This window comes from Cololabis saira, chromosome 14 (assembly GCF_033807715.1).
Source record: "Cololabis saira isolate AMF1-May2022 chromosome 14, fColSai1.1, whole genome shotgun sequence".
Classification (NCBI taxonomy): domain Eukaryota; kingdom Metazoa; phylum Chordata; class Actinopteri; order Beloniformes; family Belonidae; genus Cololabis; species Cololabis saira.
This window is the reverse complement of record NC_084600.1, coordinates 17,390,361-17,406,759: the sequence shown is the minus strand read 5'-3', so window position 1 is coordinate 17,406,759 and position 16,399 is coordinate 17,390,361. Positions and strand designations below refer to the sequence as shown.

Genomic DNA, 16,399 nt, shown 5'->3' with positions numbered 1-16,399 from the left:
CTTTGCTATCAACCCCTTAAAGGCAGGACACTGAACACAGATCATAAATGACTGGAAGTAAAATGTTATCACACTCATTTAGTTCAGATTAGCTTTCTTCATTTTTTTATTTATTTTTTTTCTCAAACGTATGGTGATGTCCCAGAGAGAAAGCAGGACTTTAAAATGTTATGTAATCTACATAAACATATGCCGTTAATAAAAGAAAATTTGCCTATGGCAGATGGAGCAATATTGGTGTTTTTGATTAAGGAAAAAAATAAAAAAAGGTTAAATTATGTCTGTGGCAACGATCCAATGATGCTGCATGCAGGCTGAGCCAAGCACAGCAAATCGTCTTTTTTATGGTCAGTCTGGCTGTAGTTACAGATGTGCAGCCTCGTTCTGCAATTACTGGACTCGTTTTAGATGAATGGCTGTGAATGCTTAAATATGTTCCTCTGAGAAATCATATCAGAGAACCTGACAACTCTGCTCCACATGCCGTTACTTACACAGCCACAGTCGAAACATGTTCTTTCCCAATCATTTCATCTACTTCAAATGCCCCTTATTTCAGGATTATACTCTCATTTATTTCAGGGGACTTTTGTATATTTTGTCCATCTATGGGTGCGTTTGTCTGCATAACAGAAATTTGCTCTCTTTGTGAATAATTTGAAATAAAAAAAAACTCTTTAGGGAATGTTTTGGGGATTTTTTTAAAGGTAAAATTACCATATACATGTGGACAGACTGCATACCGTCTAAGAGTGCTGGTCTCAGAGCGAAACCCTCCGTGCATTGTGAGGAGCCTTCTTATCTTAACATCAGTGGCTTGCATCTTCTCCTGCGGCCAAGTTATTATACCAGCAAGGTATCTGATTACTGGCAGGGCATAGGGGTTGATGGCTCTGACCTTATTCTTCCCATTTAGCTCTTCAGGATCATCCTTGCTCCTTGAAGTTACTCAGTTGTGTCTGGATTTCTTGAAATACCATGGTGGGACATCAAGAGCATGAATAAATACCCACAAAACATGAAAATGAAAAAGAAGAGTTGACCAAAATCCCACTGTAATGACATGAGAGACTCACGATGTCTGGTGTATGTCGGGCTCGTGGTTGTTTTTTTAATTCATTAATTTATTAAAACACTGCTGTCTGCATTTGGCTTAGTTTTTTTTAAACACATAATGGCAAAGTATAATATTTCCAATCTCACAAAACTAAGGCAGCATTTCAATATATTCTGTGGGGAAAAGGACGACGTGCTGGTCATTAAACAGCCATCTGATGACCTCCATACAGTTTAACATGATAATCTTTTTAGGTTTTCTTGCTTTGAAGCCAACTTTGAAACTGGATTAGTTTTTTTGTAAACAGGTTTACTGACATGTTTGAACTGTGAATATGTTTACACCTCACTGAGATTTCGGAGAACCAGAAATGTTTTCCTCGTGTTATCAGCATGTTGTGGTGACAGCAGACCATCAGGTTGTGCATCCTTCACAAACACACCTCTCGCTCGCTCTTGGAGCTTCCTGATCATAATAAATTACTTAAATACCACACTGTGGACCCTTTAGTAGGTTGTATTAACATGTCCTCACTGAGATATTTTACTTAAAAGTGCTGCAAACAATTTTCTTATAGTTTAGAAAAGTGCTGCTTCACATTCTGTTTTTTCAGTGGATTGATCTAATCTAAATCCAGTTTAAGACTTGGAATTAGGATTTTACAAATGTAGAATTTGCCTGGGATGTGATCAGAAGAGTTATTTTTTAGTATTAATATAATAAATATTTGAAATCATACTTTCCTCTTCATCCTGGTATGATTTAGTACGCTTTGCAAAGAAAAGCGGCAGATAAAACGACGGCTCAAAATTACATGTCTCTGTATATTTTGCCTGGCAGGGGGATAAAAAATAATAAATGCATATGCCCTTGTACTGTAGGAGGCTCGTCGCAGGTGGACAGGTGGTGGAGATTAATTTACACCTCTGGAATGGGAAGGGTCCATTCACACGCTGCACAGCAGAGCTTGAGCAGCGTTCTGGAAAAGGGAAGAGAGCGGAAAGAAACATGGAGGCACTTCTGTCTGCATGCCCTCCACTGAAAACTGCGAAGGGTGAAGGTGAGGAAATATTACACATAAATGGATTCACATGAACTTAGTAGTGCAGCCTATTTTTATGCTTTCAAAGGTCTCTGGAAGAAAATAGGCCTTCCATCCCTGATATAACGTTTCTTAACAGCATCACCTCTAGTGCTGATGCTGAATAATTCAGAGCCTATTAGTCTGCCATTTGTCTGGACATAAAGTCTCCTAGCAACATTGCTAGACTTTGTGATTAGGTGGTAATGTGTCACAGAGAGCAAAGCTTTTGCAAGGACAGTATTCCCGTACATGGTCCAAGACTAAAGTTTCAATATAAAACGTCAAGGTCTTTGTGAAACGGAACTGACAATATCTTCAGAGTATCTGCAGCCCGGATTTCAGGTTTCCATCACACAGACAAAAGCGAGCAAACATTCAGCTCTTTTTTGACGGTTTATGCAATCTTCACATCTTTAAGAGAGTATTGTGTGTAGACCTTGTATTTAAAAAGGGACTCCAACCCAATTCTTAAAATAAAAAGGGTAACAGTTCAACAGATAATGAAGACGTTCAAGATGATAAACACGCAGTGAGAACGATTTGCATGCCCGTATAATGTTAAATTCACTAATGATGGCTCCGGTTGTCCAGTATGATCGTATTTCGATACAGGCAGGCTTGCTCACACTTTGGCTCTGAGAGATCGTAAATGTCAGTGGCCTGTCACTCACACTCAGTCCCACGTGGGCAGTGAGACAGATCCTGCTAAAAGGGAAGGGCGGATGACAGGACAGACATTAAAATCCTGTCTGACTCATTCAGCGTCTGACTGTCAATCTCTGGATACATTTTAGGCAGCACTCCACTACTTTATGCAGTTTCAAATTTCCATTCAGCACCTGATTATCTCCATTAAATAGCCCACTGTAAGACGAGTGATTGGTTCTCCTCCTTGAATAACAGTTTGGGATCATACTGCCGGTGGTGACTTTAAATTGCTTCCCCCAATTTCACCAGGGCGGAGAGAAATGGAGAAGAAATTATGTTTTTCCATATCAGGGATCAGATTTTCTTCCAACCAATCACAATGGAAATCAGGATATCAACCTCTGAAAAACACCCCTGCAAACATCAGATATCCTAGAAATAAAAGCCATTTTAAACTGATCCACAATTTGGTTGATAACCAACCAAGACTTCTTTGCACGGTTTGATAATAGTAGTATCTTTTATTTGATGACTCCTTTGCTCTTTGTTGATGCTTAAAGGAAAGTCCCAATAATCGTATTAGCCTTCAACCGCAGTTGGATGAGAACAGTGATTCTTAACCACGGGGAATGGCAGCACGTAATGGGATGCAAAAACTTTCAGTTTTGCACCTGTGAGCCCCAGTTCCATAACCGAATAAGCGTGAGCATTTCTAACAACTTTAAGATCATGTTGGTTGTACATGTGCAGCACATTAATAGGGTCAGAAGAAGAAAGGAAACCTTAGCCTGCACCACATTCTAATTCACTCGCCAATAATTTAATAATGCTGAATCAGGGAGATACAAGAAAATGCATGTTTTCAAAGAGAATATTAAATCAGGTGCTATATCATGGTCCGATTGAATAAACAGTTGAATGAACTCGGCTGGAACCGTATCCTTTCATTTCAAGAAAAGGATGATGCCAACCGTCATCTGGCCGAAGAATCGGTTTTCAGTAAGACATAAACATAGTAAGAAAACACTGATTAAATTGGCATAAAGTTACATATTTATCTTTTGCAGTTCCTGTTTGCCGCCTATAAGAACAGGAGCCGCATCAGCGCTCACAAATGAAACAGCAGCTGGTGAGGAAGAGCCGGACACTTCCAGTTCCAGCTGGTGAAGAAGACCTGGATATTTCCAATTCCAGCTGGTGAAAAAGACCTGGATATTTCCAATTCCAGCTGGTGAGGAAGACCCAGACACTTTATGAACCTTTTTTGAATGTATTTATTTTATTACCACATAATTTAGTGAGTCTATCTATATATAAATCTTTTCATATTTCAGATTTTTGTTTTAACAAGCTTGATTTGAACCTTTATATTTGTTCTTGTAGCAAGTTGATTTGTTCAAATAAATGCTAGCCTGTTCAGTGTTTTGCTGGATGTGCAGGTCTACATACATTTCTTTGAGACAGTGTATCATATTATCTTTTTCACAAGGTTTTAGCTGGTTAAACTGTAGGTGGACTTGATTTAGTTACTGAATACAAAACAAACCAAGACTCGGGTCAGTTAAAATTAAAAAAAAGTGTTAATATTTGAATGGGCCACTTTGTACTGGGAAATTTGGGCCCAAAGGTCTAAAAGGTTAAGAAGAGTTGTTTAGAGTCATCACCTCACTCTGTCTGTGCAGTGACTATAGCTAAATTCCCCAAAGTGTACTTGGACACTTAGGCTTAATATTTTGAGTACATAAATGCATTCACACTGACAATTCTGTGAGCGCTCCAAGTACCTGGAAAGTGCACTCAAAACAGGGCATGAAGATCCTCATTACCTTGTTGAATTACAAAACACACCTCCTGATCACAGTAAAATGTTCTTGTGCTTGTAGAGGAAAACTGTCAAATAAGAAAGGAGAAGCTGATCATTTTATTAAATTCATCCTGTGGCTGTAAATTTACAGACATCAGCGACTCCGCTCTTAATTCATATTTAGCACATTTACACATCCAGAGTGTACCTCACCTCCTGCCCAGTGACCGGTGGGATGTGCTCCTTTGACCTTGAACAGGATCAAATCAGAAATGATTTATTTTCTTAAGCGAATGTAATAACGGTGCGCAACACATTCAGGGATCCTCTGTAAAAAAGCAGACATATTTCAGCCACCAGAGGCTGTTTTTTATTTTGAATTTCCATCAGAGGGTTAGGCCATGCCACTCACCCTGGGTCAAAATGTCTCCCCTCCACCTGGCAACTGTGCATATGACAAGAGCTCAGATCTAATATAGATTCCAGCAGAGTCATTTTCACTCTGCACATGCCAGGCTTCAATGACAGAATTCCAGTCCAGATGGCCACTGGGCTTTTGTGTGAGTTTATATAAATTCCACTATGAAGGGTGATGCGTTTCTGCAGAGCTGATGCAGTGCAGCATCCTGTGGTTTGAATGAAGCGGCTCCGAAGACACCGCCGACTTCCATCTGCTATCTGAGTTATGCTTCTAAAATCCGTAATTAGATGCATAGTTAATTCTTGCTATCTATAAGTTTATTGCTGTGGTGCTTGTGAGTCTGGTGGCGAAGACCATCAAGCTGTCAAGTGCTGGCACCAACTACAGAACATTTTATCTCTCGGCGCAGTGACTCATACAGTGACACAGTACAAGTATTTCTTAGATAAAGTCACAACAGCACGTTTTTTTGACAGAAGTAATTGAAGTACACAAATTCATAAGGAACTTTCCGATTTTTCCTCCTTAAAAAGGGGAAATGTGGGGGAAAAAAAAGTAGTTTTCTGTGCTTAAGAGCAGGTGTCTGGTGTCTGAGGTGACTCTGATATCCCACAATATTGTCATCTTATTCGGGGGGGGGGGGTGCCCGAGTCCGACGATGTGTCATTCAGTGATTAGTTTAGACTTGCAGCGCACTGTGACGTCATAGACTCACATCAGAGGAAAATGATTCAGCCTCTCAATTTTATTTGTCCTCCAATAAACCTGACACCATGATGCATTCGCCGGATCCTGGAAGCGGGTGATGTAAAGCTGCCACACAGATTGGTAAAAAGATGCAGCCTGCAGAGGGGTGAGGAAGGAAGGACGGCTCACTTCACCTCCTGCTACTCCTCTGTGGAGGATTTAAAGTATGTTTTATCTGTCTGTGATATTCTGACCAGAAACATTTCTTTAAGTCTTGAGTGAAATTGTGCAAAATGGTGATACTGCATCTCCTTTAAGACAGATGTTTTTGTAGCGCAAGGGACGCCCAAAAGAATGCTGAGAATAATTAAACAATTGTCCCCGGAGGTATTTTTGGGAGAGCAGTGACAAGGAAGACTCAGAATGGGATGAACTGGAACCGAACAGCTTCACGTAATATCTCAACAAAAAAGCAGAAAAAACACACACACGTGTGCACACAAGGCAGCACAGTTAGAAGCGAGATAGTGTATGTAATTCAGGGATTATCAGAATTTAACCACAACACATGAATGCTTGTGCTGTGGGGAAAATAGCCGACAGCAGTTTGGTTCCCGGCTTAATATTTCCTTCCCTTCTATCCTATTAGCAGGCAGAGGCTGCAGTGGATTTAGTCCAGGAACTACATCTGCAACTTTGTCTTCTGGGAAGTTTAAGGGCTATTTAGTAATCTATAACGGCATTGATCAAGTGCAAGAAGGAATTGCACCAACAGCAGGATCCTCCTTTCTACCCACCCATCCGCTTCTACCACTAATCATCATGGACAGCTCGGCGGCATTTTTACAATAGGGATGAGCTAATGAGAAAAAATATTCAGGAGAAGAAAAATAATGCTGTTATGAAATTGCTTTGTCATGGGCCATTTGAGCTTGTAAATAAAGCTTTTTCAGCTTTTGCCACAGAAATATGACACACACATTCTTCCTTGAGTACTAGTGTTTTCCATCACCGAGCAGCTGAAAACACGAGCCAGCCAGCCAATCAGAGCAGCTTGCAGTCTAATAGAGGTGTAGGTGTGATTACTGGATGTAATTAAGAAATAATCCAAAAAAGAAACAAATGTTTTAGTGTTTAGTCTCATGCTACAAGTGTATATCCACCTGCTTACTGCATAGTGTCTAATATATTGGACCAGGAAAATGCAGATTTTTGACAAATATCATTACATTACGTGTTATCTTTTAAAGGTTTGTTTCAAGGGTACTCTTGCATCGCTTCTAAATTGGTTAAGAGAGCTAAAAGTACAATAGCAGGAGATGAGAGACGACGCACGTGAAATAACATCACCATGCAGGAGCGACGCGTTCAAGGTTAAGGCAAAACGAGCAATGTTTTCCTCTGAGGAAGTCGCGGAGGAACGACAAACTCACATTTTTAAATCCTTCAGATGTGGCAGGCTGCTGTAAAGTACATTCTGAGAACGCCCCCCCACCCCCTCACCCAGCATGCACACATATACCATTGAAAGGGGCAGCGAGTCTCCTCTGGCAGTCACTAAGCACTGAACAGCTCTGAGCACAGCAGGAAGCTTTGGCCACCTGCAAAGTGTGGAGTGGAGATAGAGACAAATCCAACGCTGAAACTGGTGATAGACATTTTCTTTTTCCACACCAAGGATTTCAACAATTTGTTTTCAAGGTTTACACTCTTCTTGGGTTTGAGGATGACAACAGCAGAAATAAATCACAGATTGCCTGATGCTTTAGCTGCCAAAATGATTCACTTTTACAGTAGATCCCACACAGGAGGAAGAGACTGCTTTGTTGTTCACCAGACTCCACAAAGCCCTATGCAAAATGTAAACAATGTTTGAGCCTACCTTTGAGCTTTGTTACAAAAGCCTGCAACTGTGCAGCATTCATTAGTGTGGAAATGATATGTGCAAACAAAGCGAGGCGCCTGAGCAACACTCTGCTGTTTCTTTTTCATCTCAGAATTGCAAATGAATGCAGCCTCCTCACCTGGTCCCTGCAGGCGGGGTCCCGGCGCCTCGAATCAGGGTTTTATTGACAGCAGGCACCCGGCACAAAACTGGGAGTGCTAATAGCTGAGGATGGCGCCTGATAAACACGTTTTCCCTTCAAACAGCACAATCTCATATTTTGCTGCCTGGCGGGGTGGCCCTTCACCCAAGGTCAGGGGAAGGAGATGCTGGGAGCACACAGCTGCTCAAGCTAAAACTGGCACAGGTTTTCATTTAGGAGGCAGTCAGGATTTTCCCTATCTGCTTTTTACATTTTAAAGTGGATTTCTTTTTTCTTTTGGTGCACAATCTTTTCTGGAACTGAGCAGTTTCCATGACTATAACCACAACCGTGACAATCTTCAGACAAATGTAATCTGAATTCCCAATAACAAAAGGAAAAAAGAAAAAGAAGAAAGAAATGTATATGATAAAACATCACACTCGGATGTTCTGCTAAATAAGCAAATGAACCATACAGTAGCGACGAGGCATTTTACATTACTGCATATGGCCACCGCGCCGTGGAAACGCAGCATTAACTTCCCAGAGCAACAAATGTCTGGGACCATTCCACTCTGTTTTAATAACAGGGAGGGTGGCACCGTAAACACAGCCTTGCTTGGCTTTGTCGAGCTAATGACTTCCTGCTCCAGTGGCTTGCGAAACAGTGTCGGAGCCAAAATAAGTAAAATCGGGAGCAGAATTTAATCTGTCACTCAATGGAAAGCCTTTAAGCAGCAACATGCAAGCCATCCAGAGGCTGCACACAAGTGAGGTGAAATCACAGCAAAAACTCCCCTGCACTGAGCGAAGCACCAGAACAGGTTGTGTATAGCAATGAGGATTACAGATTGGTTGGATAAATAGAGGATTCTTTAAAGCAAAATGCACCCTGTGTGTGTACGTGTGTCAATGTCAACCTAGGTGGTAATCTAAAACCATCAATCCCCTTTGAATCTAGGTAAGCTTCACCTATGTAGAAAAGAGACTGACGCGGGGAGGAAGACTATGCCTGCATTGAGGTTTTGATCTTCCTGAATTTGCTCTAAGCTTGGTTTCGAACGGTGTAGCTGTGCAGCAGTTGTATTAACAACTCAAATCTCACAAGGTTGTGCGAGCAGAGTTCAGTCTGCCTTTTCATCTACTCAGAATTAATCTTTTCCATGAACTGTTTGTTTCCACCGGGGTCTTCTGGGAAAACTGGATAGGTGTGAGGAGGTGCTTCTCTGGGATGGGTGAACTAAAATTAATCAAAAACACCGGTGACATGTTCTGCCAAAGCTTTCCTGCCCCGCTTCCGACCTCCTTTTTCTCCAGCTGTTTCCTGAAACTGGTGAATTGGAAACTAAATGCATTCAAGCGATACTTCTGCACAAATACAGTAAAACCATCATAGACTGTAAAACAAACAGCTAAATTTATTTCCCCAAAGAAAAGCTCCAAAAATCACTCTTATGACAAGTGGCAATCAGCTCAGTAATTAAAACACACAAGGCTTAAAAAAAAAAGAAAAAAAAAGCGAAAGACAGAGAGAGATGAGTACAAACATTATGTAGATGACTGTAACTCCAACTTGGAGGCAATGAAACTTACAACATGTGTTTTCCATTTAACAAGTCTACTTTGGATCAGTGACATCAACATTCGCCATTTTACACATTAATATTCGTTACAGATGGAAATAGTGAGAATTAAGTGAAAATAGGATATAAAGTGTAAATGAGTGTTTTCTGATGTGCAAGTAGTACAAAGCAGACATTTCTTTGCACACAGAAAGGTAAGAATATACCTTTAGAAATGTGTTTTGGTGAGTACGTTACAATCATCTCATCCAACAGATGCTCCGTGTGTGTGGTTTTATACTTCTCTTGACAGCAAACTGCTTTCAAGTGATCTGTTGTTACAACAGTGGATGATGCAATCAGATTGTCGGAAACGATGTTTTGGCAGAATTTCAAGAGGTCAGCAAAATATTGTGGAAAAAAGAAAAAGAAAACAGGCCCGACAGGAATATACTTGTTAAAGACGTAACCGCCATGGTGCAAATGCATTTATACTGTGACAAGCTCTTCTTTGATAAACGGAATCTTTTAAAAATGCTTTCTGAATAATATGTCAGGGGAGTAAGAAGAAATTCAGATATTTCTACATAAATCTTCAGCGAGGACCGGGTACATTAAAAGCTGTGCACAAGAGTTCTGATCCGTCACGGCGGCGGGGTTTGTTGGGGGGATCTCTCGGGGGTGTTTTGTGCTCTCTGGCATTGGGACATTGGCAGGCGATCCTTTGGGTTCTGTGGTCTGCAGTGGAAAGTCCCTGTAGATCTGACTTCTATAGGGATGCTCAATTGGATCGGGAGCTGGGGAGCTTGCAGGCCGGTTCAACATTCTTAGTTCTACCCGCTCCTGAGTAGATTTTGTAGAAAGCAGAGGCACGCCGTCATGCAGAGAGAGGTTACTGACCTTAGGGAACCAAGGCCAATTTGTAGATGCTACTGAAGCATTCACATGAAAGCCACAAGTCCCAGGATGCCAGGCTTCTTGGCAGAATATTGCATAGAAACAATATGATCAATATATTCACTTCCTCCGTCAGTAATGTAAATGTAGTGGGCGACTGTTGAGTAGCAGAATGTGATTTGCAGGGCTGCTCTGAAAGTCTCGATCCAGACTTAAATCACATGCAAACATTCATCACTTTAATGGACACATGACCTACATATGGTAGTGATACATAATGTGGCTTGATTTCCAAGACAGTCATATTTGGCACCTTAAAATAGTTATACCATAATGCACTGAAAAGCATAGGAGTAATTTAGTTATGATACCAATAGCATTAAAAATACTGCATATGCCAGGGCTTTTTGGGCTATTCTGCAGAAAAACAACATTAAAAAGGAGCCGAAGTGTTCTCTTTACGCATCTCCAAAAACACAAATTCCTGTATCTCAGCATCTGCAAGGTCTAACAAGCTATGTGAAAAGCTCCTATATAACAGCAAATAAATCAATTCCCTTTGAACTTCAAGAACCATCCCATAGGAGCCAAACCAAAAACTTTCTGGCATGCACTCCACTTAATGATAGGGATAAAACAGAAATATGTCATGAGCTTTAGCTTTATCTTAACAGAATTCTCCCAGTAGTTTAAGGAAGCCTTACTTCATTTGAGGAGCATGTAAATCACTTGAGTCCAGAAACAGCTATAGCTAATACATATACATTTTGAGATCAAAGTTTAAATCCATTTCCCAACATTTTTAACTCTATAAGGGCTGCATTTAAATACCTGGAAGTTTTGCTTAAAGCTAAATTGATTTCTATAATGATTCTAATTTCATGTCAGCACCACTTTGTTCAAATTTTTTATATATATATATATATATATATATATATATATATATATATATATATATATATGAACTTGGAACAAGAGCCACAAGTAAACTTACAGCAATTTAATTAATTGAAAATGGGTTAATCCCTCCCATCGTGCTGGTCCACATGAATCGGGTGGAGATAAGAATAACTTAATAGTTGGTCAGACCTACTTGCAGAAGTCCAGCCAGAGCAGGCTTATCTAAATCCTCTTGGCAGAGCCATGTGTATAGTCAGAGCAAAGAGCAGAGGAGTGCTTAAATTTGCCTGAAAAGAAGCGATTATAAATAAAGCAGAAGCTGAAAGTTCTCCTGAAAGTGCTTAATTTTTGCTGTTATGTATGACTGACTGAATATCACGTGCCAACTAAAACTGAAGTGGTTATGGGAGGGAGAAAGTCACCTCGCGCTGATGAAAGGGTGCAGCATAATAAGCAGGATGAGATGTCCAGTGTTCTCTGTGTGGCTCTCTCCTGTCCTTGCTGGATGGAGAGAGGTGATACAGTAAATGTTCCCCTCCTGTGTGGTTAGTGTCACTGAAAGAACAAGCTTGCCGGACTGCGGGTTATGATGCATTCTCAGTCAATAAGCCCCCACTGTTGCTCTCCCTCGGAGAATGGCTGCTGGACTCTCCGTCGACCTCATCCTCTTCATCAGATCTCTGAATACCCGGGTGTCTTCGGTACAACGGAGGGCTAGACAAATACACACACACACACAATTATGTCACGACTTGAACACTTGCAGAAGACAGTAAAGGGGGGAGGAATAAAAACACGCAACAGTGAACCACAAACAGCATTAAAGCTGCAAGATAAAGCTCTGGCAGCTTTAATGAGATGTGTTATTTACTGTGGTCAGTAAATACTTCTTCCCCTTAAGTGCGCTTGACATTTGTACGCTCTGCCTTCAAGGGGGTTCTTGCTAATCTTTATTTTTGATTAGTCGGCTGGATGGGAAAAATGCATCAAAAACATTTGTGCTCCGTGGTCCCAGATGAAAAACAAATCAATACAATACTCCTAATGTTGTCTACTTAAAACAAGCTCTGTAAAGGCAAATCAGTGTCACAGCTCGCAAGACGGGTCCACTTCCCATGCGTCAGTAACGTGACTGTGGTACAACGCTCAAATATTAGTAAATGCTACATGCAGTTAGTGAAGTATAATCAAAAGGGGATTGGGCACTGATGTGTTCAACGACTTCCAGCAAAGCTGAAAAGAATACAAAGCTTTGTAAAGAGCCTATCACACTCAATAAGGGTTGTCACTGTGGCTTTTTCAGACTGTGTTGTCATGACAACTCGTAGTATAATAAACAGCCACTGCCTTACTTTAAAAGCAGTTTAATTCATTGTAGAGATCTCAATAAGACGACATTAACCTCTGCTCTTTGATACACGCCTCGAATACGGCAAGTAAAAAATAATAAAAGTAGGTTTCAATTACAGCGTTTATTTTATTTTTTTTATTGTGTTTTTTGAGAGTTAGGGTGAAAGTCAAACAAAACCAATAACCAGCAAAATAAGCAGGATAATACTGGGGAAAAGAGGATTAAGCTATGGTTCCCTAATAAGCATGACACATCCCAATCTGAAATGTCAAAAAGTGCTAAAAGGGAGGACTTAAATCTCAGAAAAATCACTTATTCATCTTTTATTCATAAAGGAAATGCTACTTTGCTTAAAAGGATTGCATCATTATCTCTGTTAAAAGTGCTATAATACTGGCTTCTTTTTTTTTTCTTTTTTTTTTTTTAACTATTATGAAAACAATTATTTTGTTAGCATGCGCAGATGTCATCTATATTCACGCTGCAACACCTGCTGGGATGCACCAAACGACAAACTTACTCACATTCAAGGACAAGTGTCCTCACAGCCCACCCACTGTCTTGCATTTTAACGTCGTAACATATCCACAAGAGACACTCTGGCTGTCAGTAAAACTGCTTTTAAAATAGAAGGCTTTTGAAGACGGGGGCTAATTTTGGCATGTTAAATATGATGCAAAGTGTTTGCATCAACTAGTTTTAACAGGCACGTCACACGTCAAATGAAAAGAAAAATTGGTGTAATTTTGTCTGCTTCATTGCCAGTCTCTGTTTGTGCTGCAGGAAAAGTCACAGCAAGACGCCCTTCTCTTAACACTATGTACTTATAATAGCATCAAACACAACATTAGAAGAATCTCTCACATAGAGAGAGAAGCATCCCATCATCACGTAGCAATAATACTAGCTGACACTTAGAAGTGAAACCGAAGAGACGGGTGTGTGCCTACAATTGAGATTGGAGGTATTATAACTGCGACATACTGCAAGCAAAATGGGGCTTTTTTTTCTACACAAAGAGAAATATTGGTGAGAGCAGACAAAAAAAAAAAAAATAGGTGAAAACCTACAATATAACTGATCACATATGGTCATTGTGAGAAAGCATGGGCAAATTGTTACAGACATAGTTGCTGTTGTAATGTGAAATCCTGGATAGTCACAGCAAGGCTTTCTGAAGATACGCTGGCATGAAATGGAAGATAATCACATGAAGGGATGGCATTATTTCTGCATTGTTTGGTTCAGTGTTGCGAGAGCACTGCTATGCCTCTGTCACAGTTATACTGTAAAATCATGGGCTTCAGTCGAGTATTTTAGTAACGGGTACAAGAGCTTTTGTGTGATTTCTATCTGAACAAAGTAACAACAATGCAGAACAATCGATGGATTTTAAGGTTCTTTTACTAGTTTTTAAGTGTCTTAATGGTCTTGGGCGTTCTTATTTGTCTGCACTAGTTTTACCCTATCGACCCTGAGGTCCTCCGGTGCCTTTTAACGATACCAAGAGTCAGAGCCAGGACGCACGTATCTTATCCTGCTTTCTTGTAGCTTTTAGCTCCAGTGTTTCCTCATGGGGAGCCTCCATGCTGGGAGTGACTCTGGCCTGCAGGGGGTCATCCTGGGGGTGGTTCTGGCCTGGATGGTTGTGGAGCTCTGCACCGCGCCTTACCGCTGTGGTGTGGACTCCTCTAGCCGTCCAGGGCATTAATACGTTTTATGTTTGTATTTGTTTTATGTAAAGCACTTTATGCTGCATTCTATGCATGAAAGGTGCTTTATAAATAAAGTTTGATTTGATTTGATTTGATTTGAACAAAACTACATTTTTGAATGACAGCTGAAGCCCTGACCGTTATGGTGAAATGTGTGAATGTGCTTTTGCATAGGTTTATGCAAACCCCGTACATACTACGGTATTCTTGCTTTTCACACTCTCCCACGCCAGATAGTAACACCTAAACGTGGGCAACATGGTTTCATGTGTCATGACAGAAAAATGAAGACACCCTCACTAGAGATGTGACACATGCACAAGCAAACTCACGTTCAGGAAATCAGCAACTAATTGACCCGTGTGACATTTGTCAGTGTTGCCGTATCACACAGATTATTCATTAAGTCTCAATAAATACAAAGCATTCGCACACAGCAACAACTCGTTAGTGAATTAAGGGAAATATCCTCTCCCTCGTGCCAGGCGTCCTGGGTTATTATCACACCAAGCATCACCTTTTTCTGTTGTATCAGTCACTGTCAGCCCTGTAGAGGTACTTCATCATCAGGTTATCCACCTTCTTCTGCTTCTTCTTGCTTGCTTTCTTAGAAGACGGACCTGCAGCAGTCTTGTCATCATCGTGTGATTGTTTTGGGCCCTTTTTAATACTGCTGGAGCTACGATAGGAGATGGTTGAAGCAGAGGAGGACTCAGACGATTCTGAGGAAGAGGAGGAATCGTCCGACTTGCTTTGTTTTTTCTTGGATTTCTTCTTGGATTTCTTGTCCTTTTTCCCCTTTGAACTCTTTCTGCTGTGACGGCCATCTGAGGAGGAGGATGACGAGGAGGAGGACGAGGATGAGGAAGAGGAGGAATCTGATGATGAGACTTTGCTTCTTTTATCTCTACGGCTGCGTGAGGATGCGCTGGAATGCCTGCTGCCGTAATCCAGAGCAGAGCTCGATGAAGAGCGGAGCAAGCTTTTGGTGCTGCACGCAGAGTCCCGCTCTGCCTCTTTCTTCCGACCGTTGTCACTTCCTTGGCCCTTCTTCCCACTCTCCTCCTCACCACTGGAGTCGTCAAGTTTGCTGCGCTTGAACTTTATGGGTTTGAAGCTCAGCACCTCATTAATCGCAGCCTCCAGGTCGGGATCCAAGTAGTTCCGGTGGGTGACGAGTTTAATGTCAGACATGTCTTGCGGGTTGCCGTCTGAGGACCGCGGTTGAGCGGGCGTGGAGAGGCTGCGGATGGAGCGAGGACTGTAGGGGGACGTTCTGCTTTGCCTTAGGGCCACGCTGTGGCGATCGTCGTCATCATCATCGTCATCCACATGTACGCCGAACTCACTGAGGCCGCAGCTGCGGGCGACGGACAAGCGAGAGCTGCTCCGTCCGTCGTCTTTCCAAGAGCTGCTGCGACGGAGCGAGCGAGGGCTGGAGCGGCTCACGCTGCTGATTGTTGACTTATTGTCATCATCCAGATCCAACATGCCCCTCCTGGTGGAGAGCCGGCTGGGAGCCACGGACGATATCATGGACTCCTTATCAAACTCAGGGCTGCTGCGGGAGGTCCAGCGGGACTCCATGCCCTTCCTGGCCCTGCTGGTGGCTTCAGAATAAGCCAGGGAGATGACAGAGCCTTTGTCATCTAAATCTTCCTCCGCCTGAGTCTTTCTTCTGTTATCCAGGAGCTCTCCAGATTTTGACTTGGCTTTGCGAATGGCAGCATGGTCTGGTGTGTCAGGCTGCTCTTTGAGAGTGCTAAACAGCGAGTTCTCATCTCCTGTTCCCCCGATGGAGTCCTTCAAGTTGGAGCGTTTCCTGTAGCTCAGGGAACTCATAACAGACACCGATCTGTTCTGCTCTACCTCCTTCCCATCTTTACCGCTGTCAATCATCTTCTCCTTACCTTCTTTCATCTCCTTGGCATCTGCATTTGCTGCATATCTAAAATGTTATGCAATAAAATAGGCACCAGAGATAAGCAACAGAACATACACAGACAAAAACAGAACACTTAGTGGAAAGAAATTCTCACCTCTGACTTACAAAAACATTGTCAGCTTGTATACAGTAGTGAACATTTTACATTGTGGCAACTCGGCACGGATGTTAAAGTGCTGCTGAATAAATCCGCTTTCCTTTTGTCTTTTACAAGTCAGGAAACAAGAACATATACAGTACTGACTACTGCTGTTATACACAGTACACTAGTGGAAAAAGTACACTGCCGAGGCAATCGA

At 41.6% G+C, this 16,399-nt stretch overlaps 1 protein-coding gene across 8 annotated transcripts in view; it reads right to left on the bottom strand.

The window, feature by feature from the left end:
* Positions 1-9,125: 9,125 nt before the first annotated feature.
* Positions 9,126-16,399, bottom strand: part of LOC133459746 (unconventional myosin-XVIIIa-like) — a 71,485-nt gene continuing 64,211 nt past the window's right edge. For 7 of the 8 annotated variants that reach the window (XM_061739999.1, XM_061740001.1, XM_061740004.1 and 4 more), the window contains 2 exons: positions 14,673-16,103; positions 11,670-11,803 (listed from right to left, as the gene is read on the bottom strand). In XM_061739999.1, the coding sequence (XP_061595983.1) occupies positions 14,687-16,103 (1,417 nt within the window). In that variant the 3' untranslated portion in view covers positions 11,670-11,803; positions 14,673-14,686. Of the gene's footprint in view, positions 11,804-14,672; positions 16,104-16,399 lie in introns of all 8 variants that reach the window. The other variant, XM_061740002.1, reaches the window with a different exon arrangement.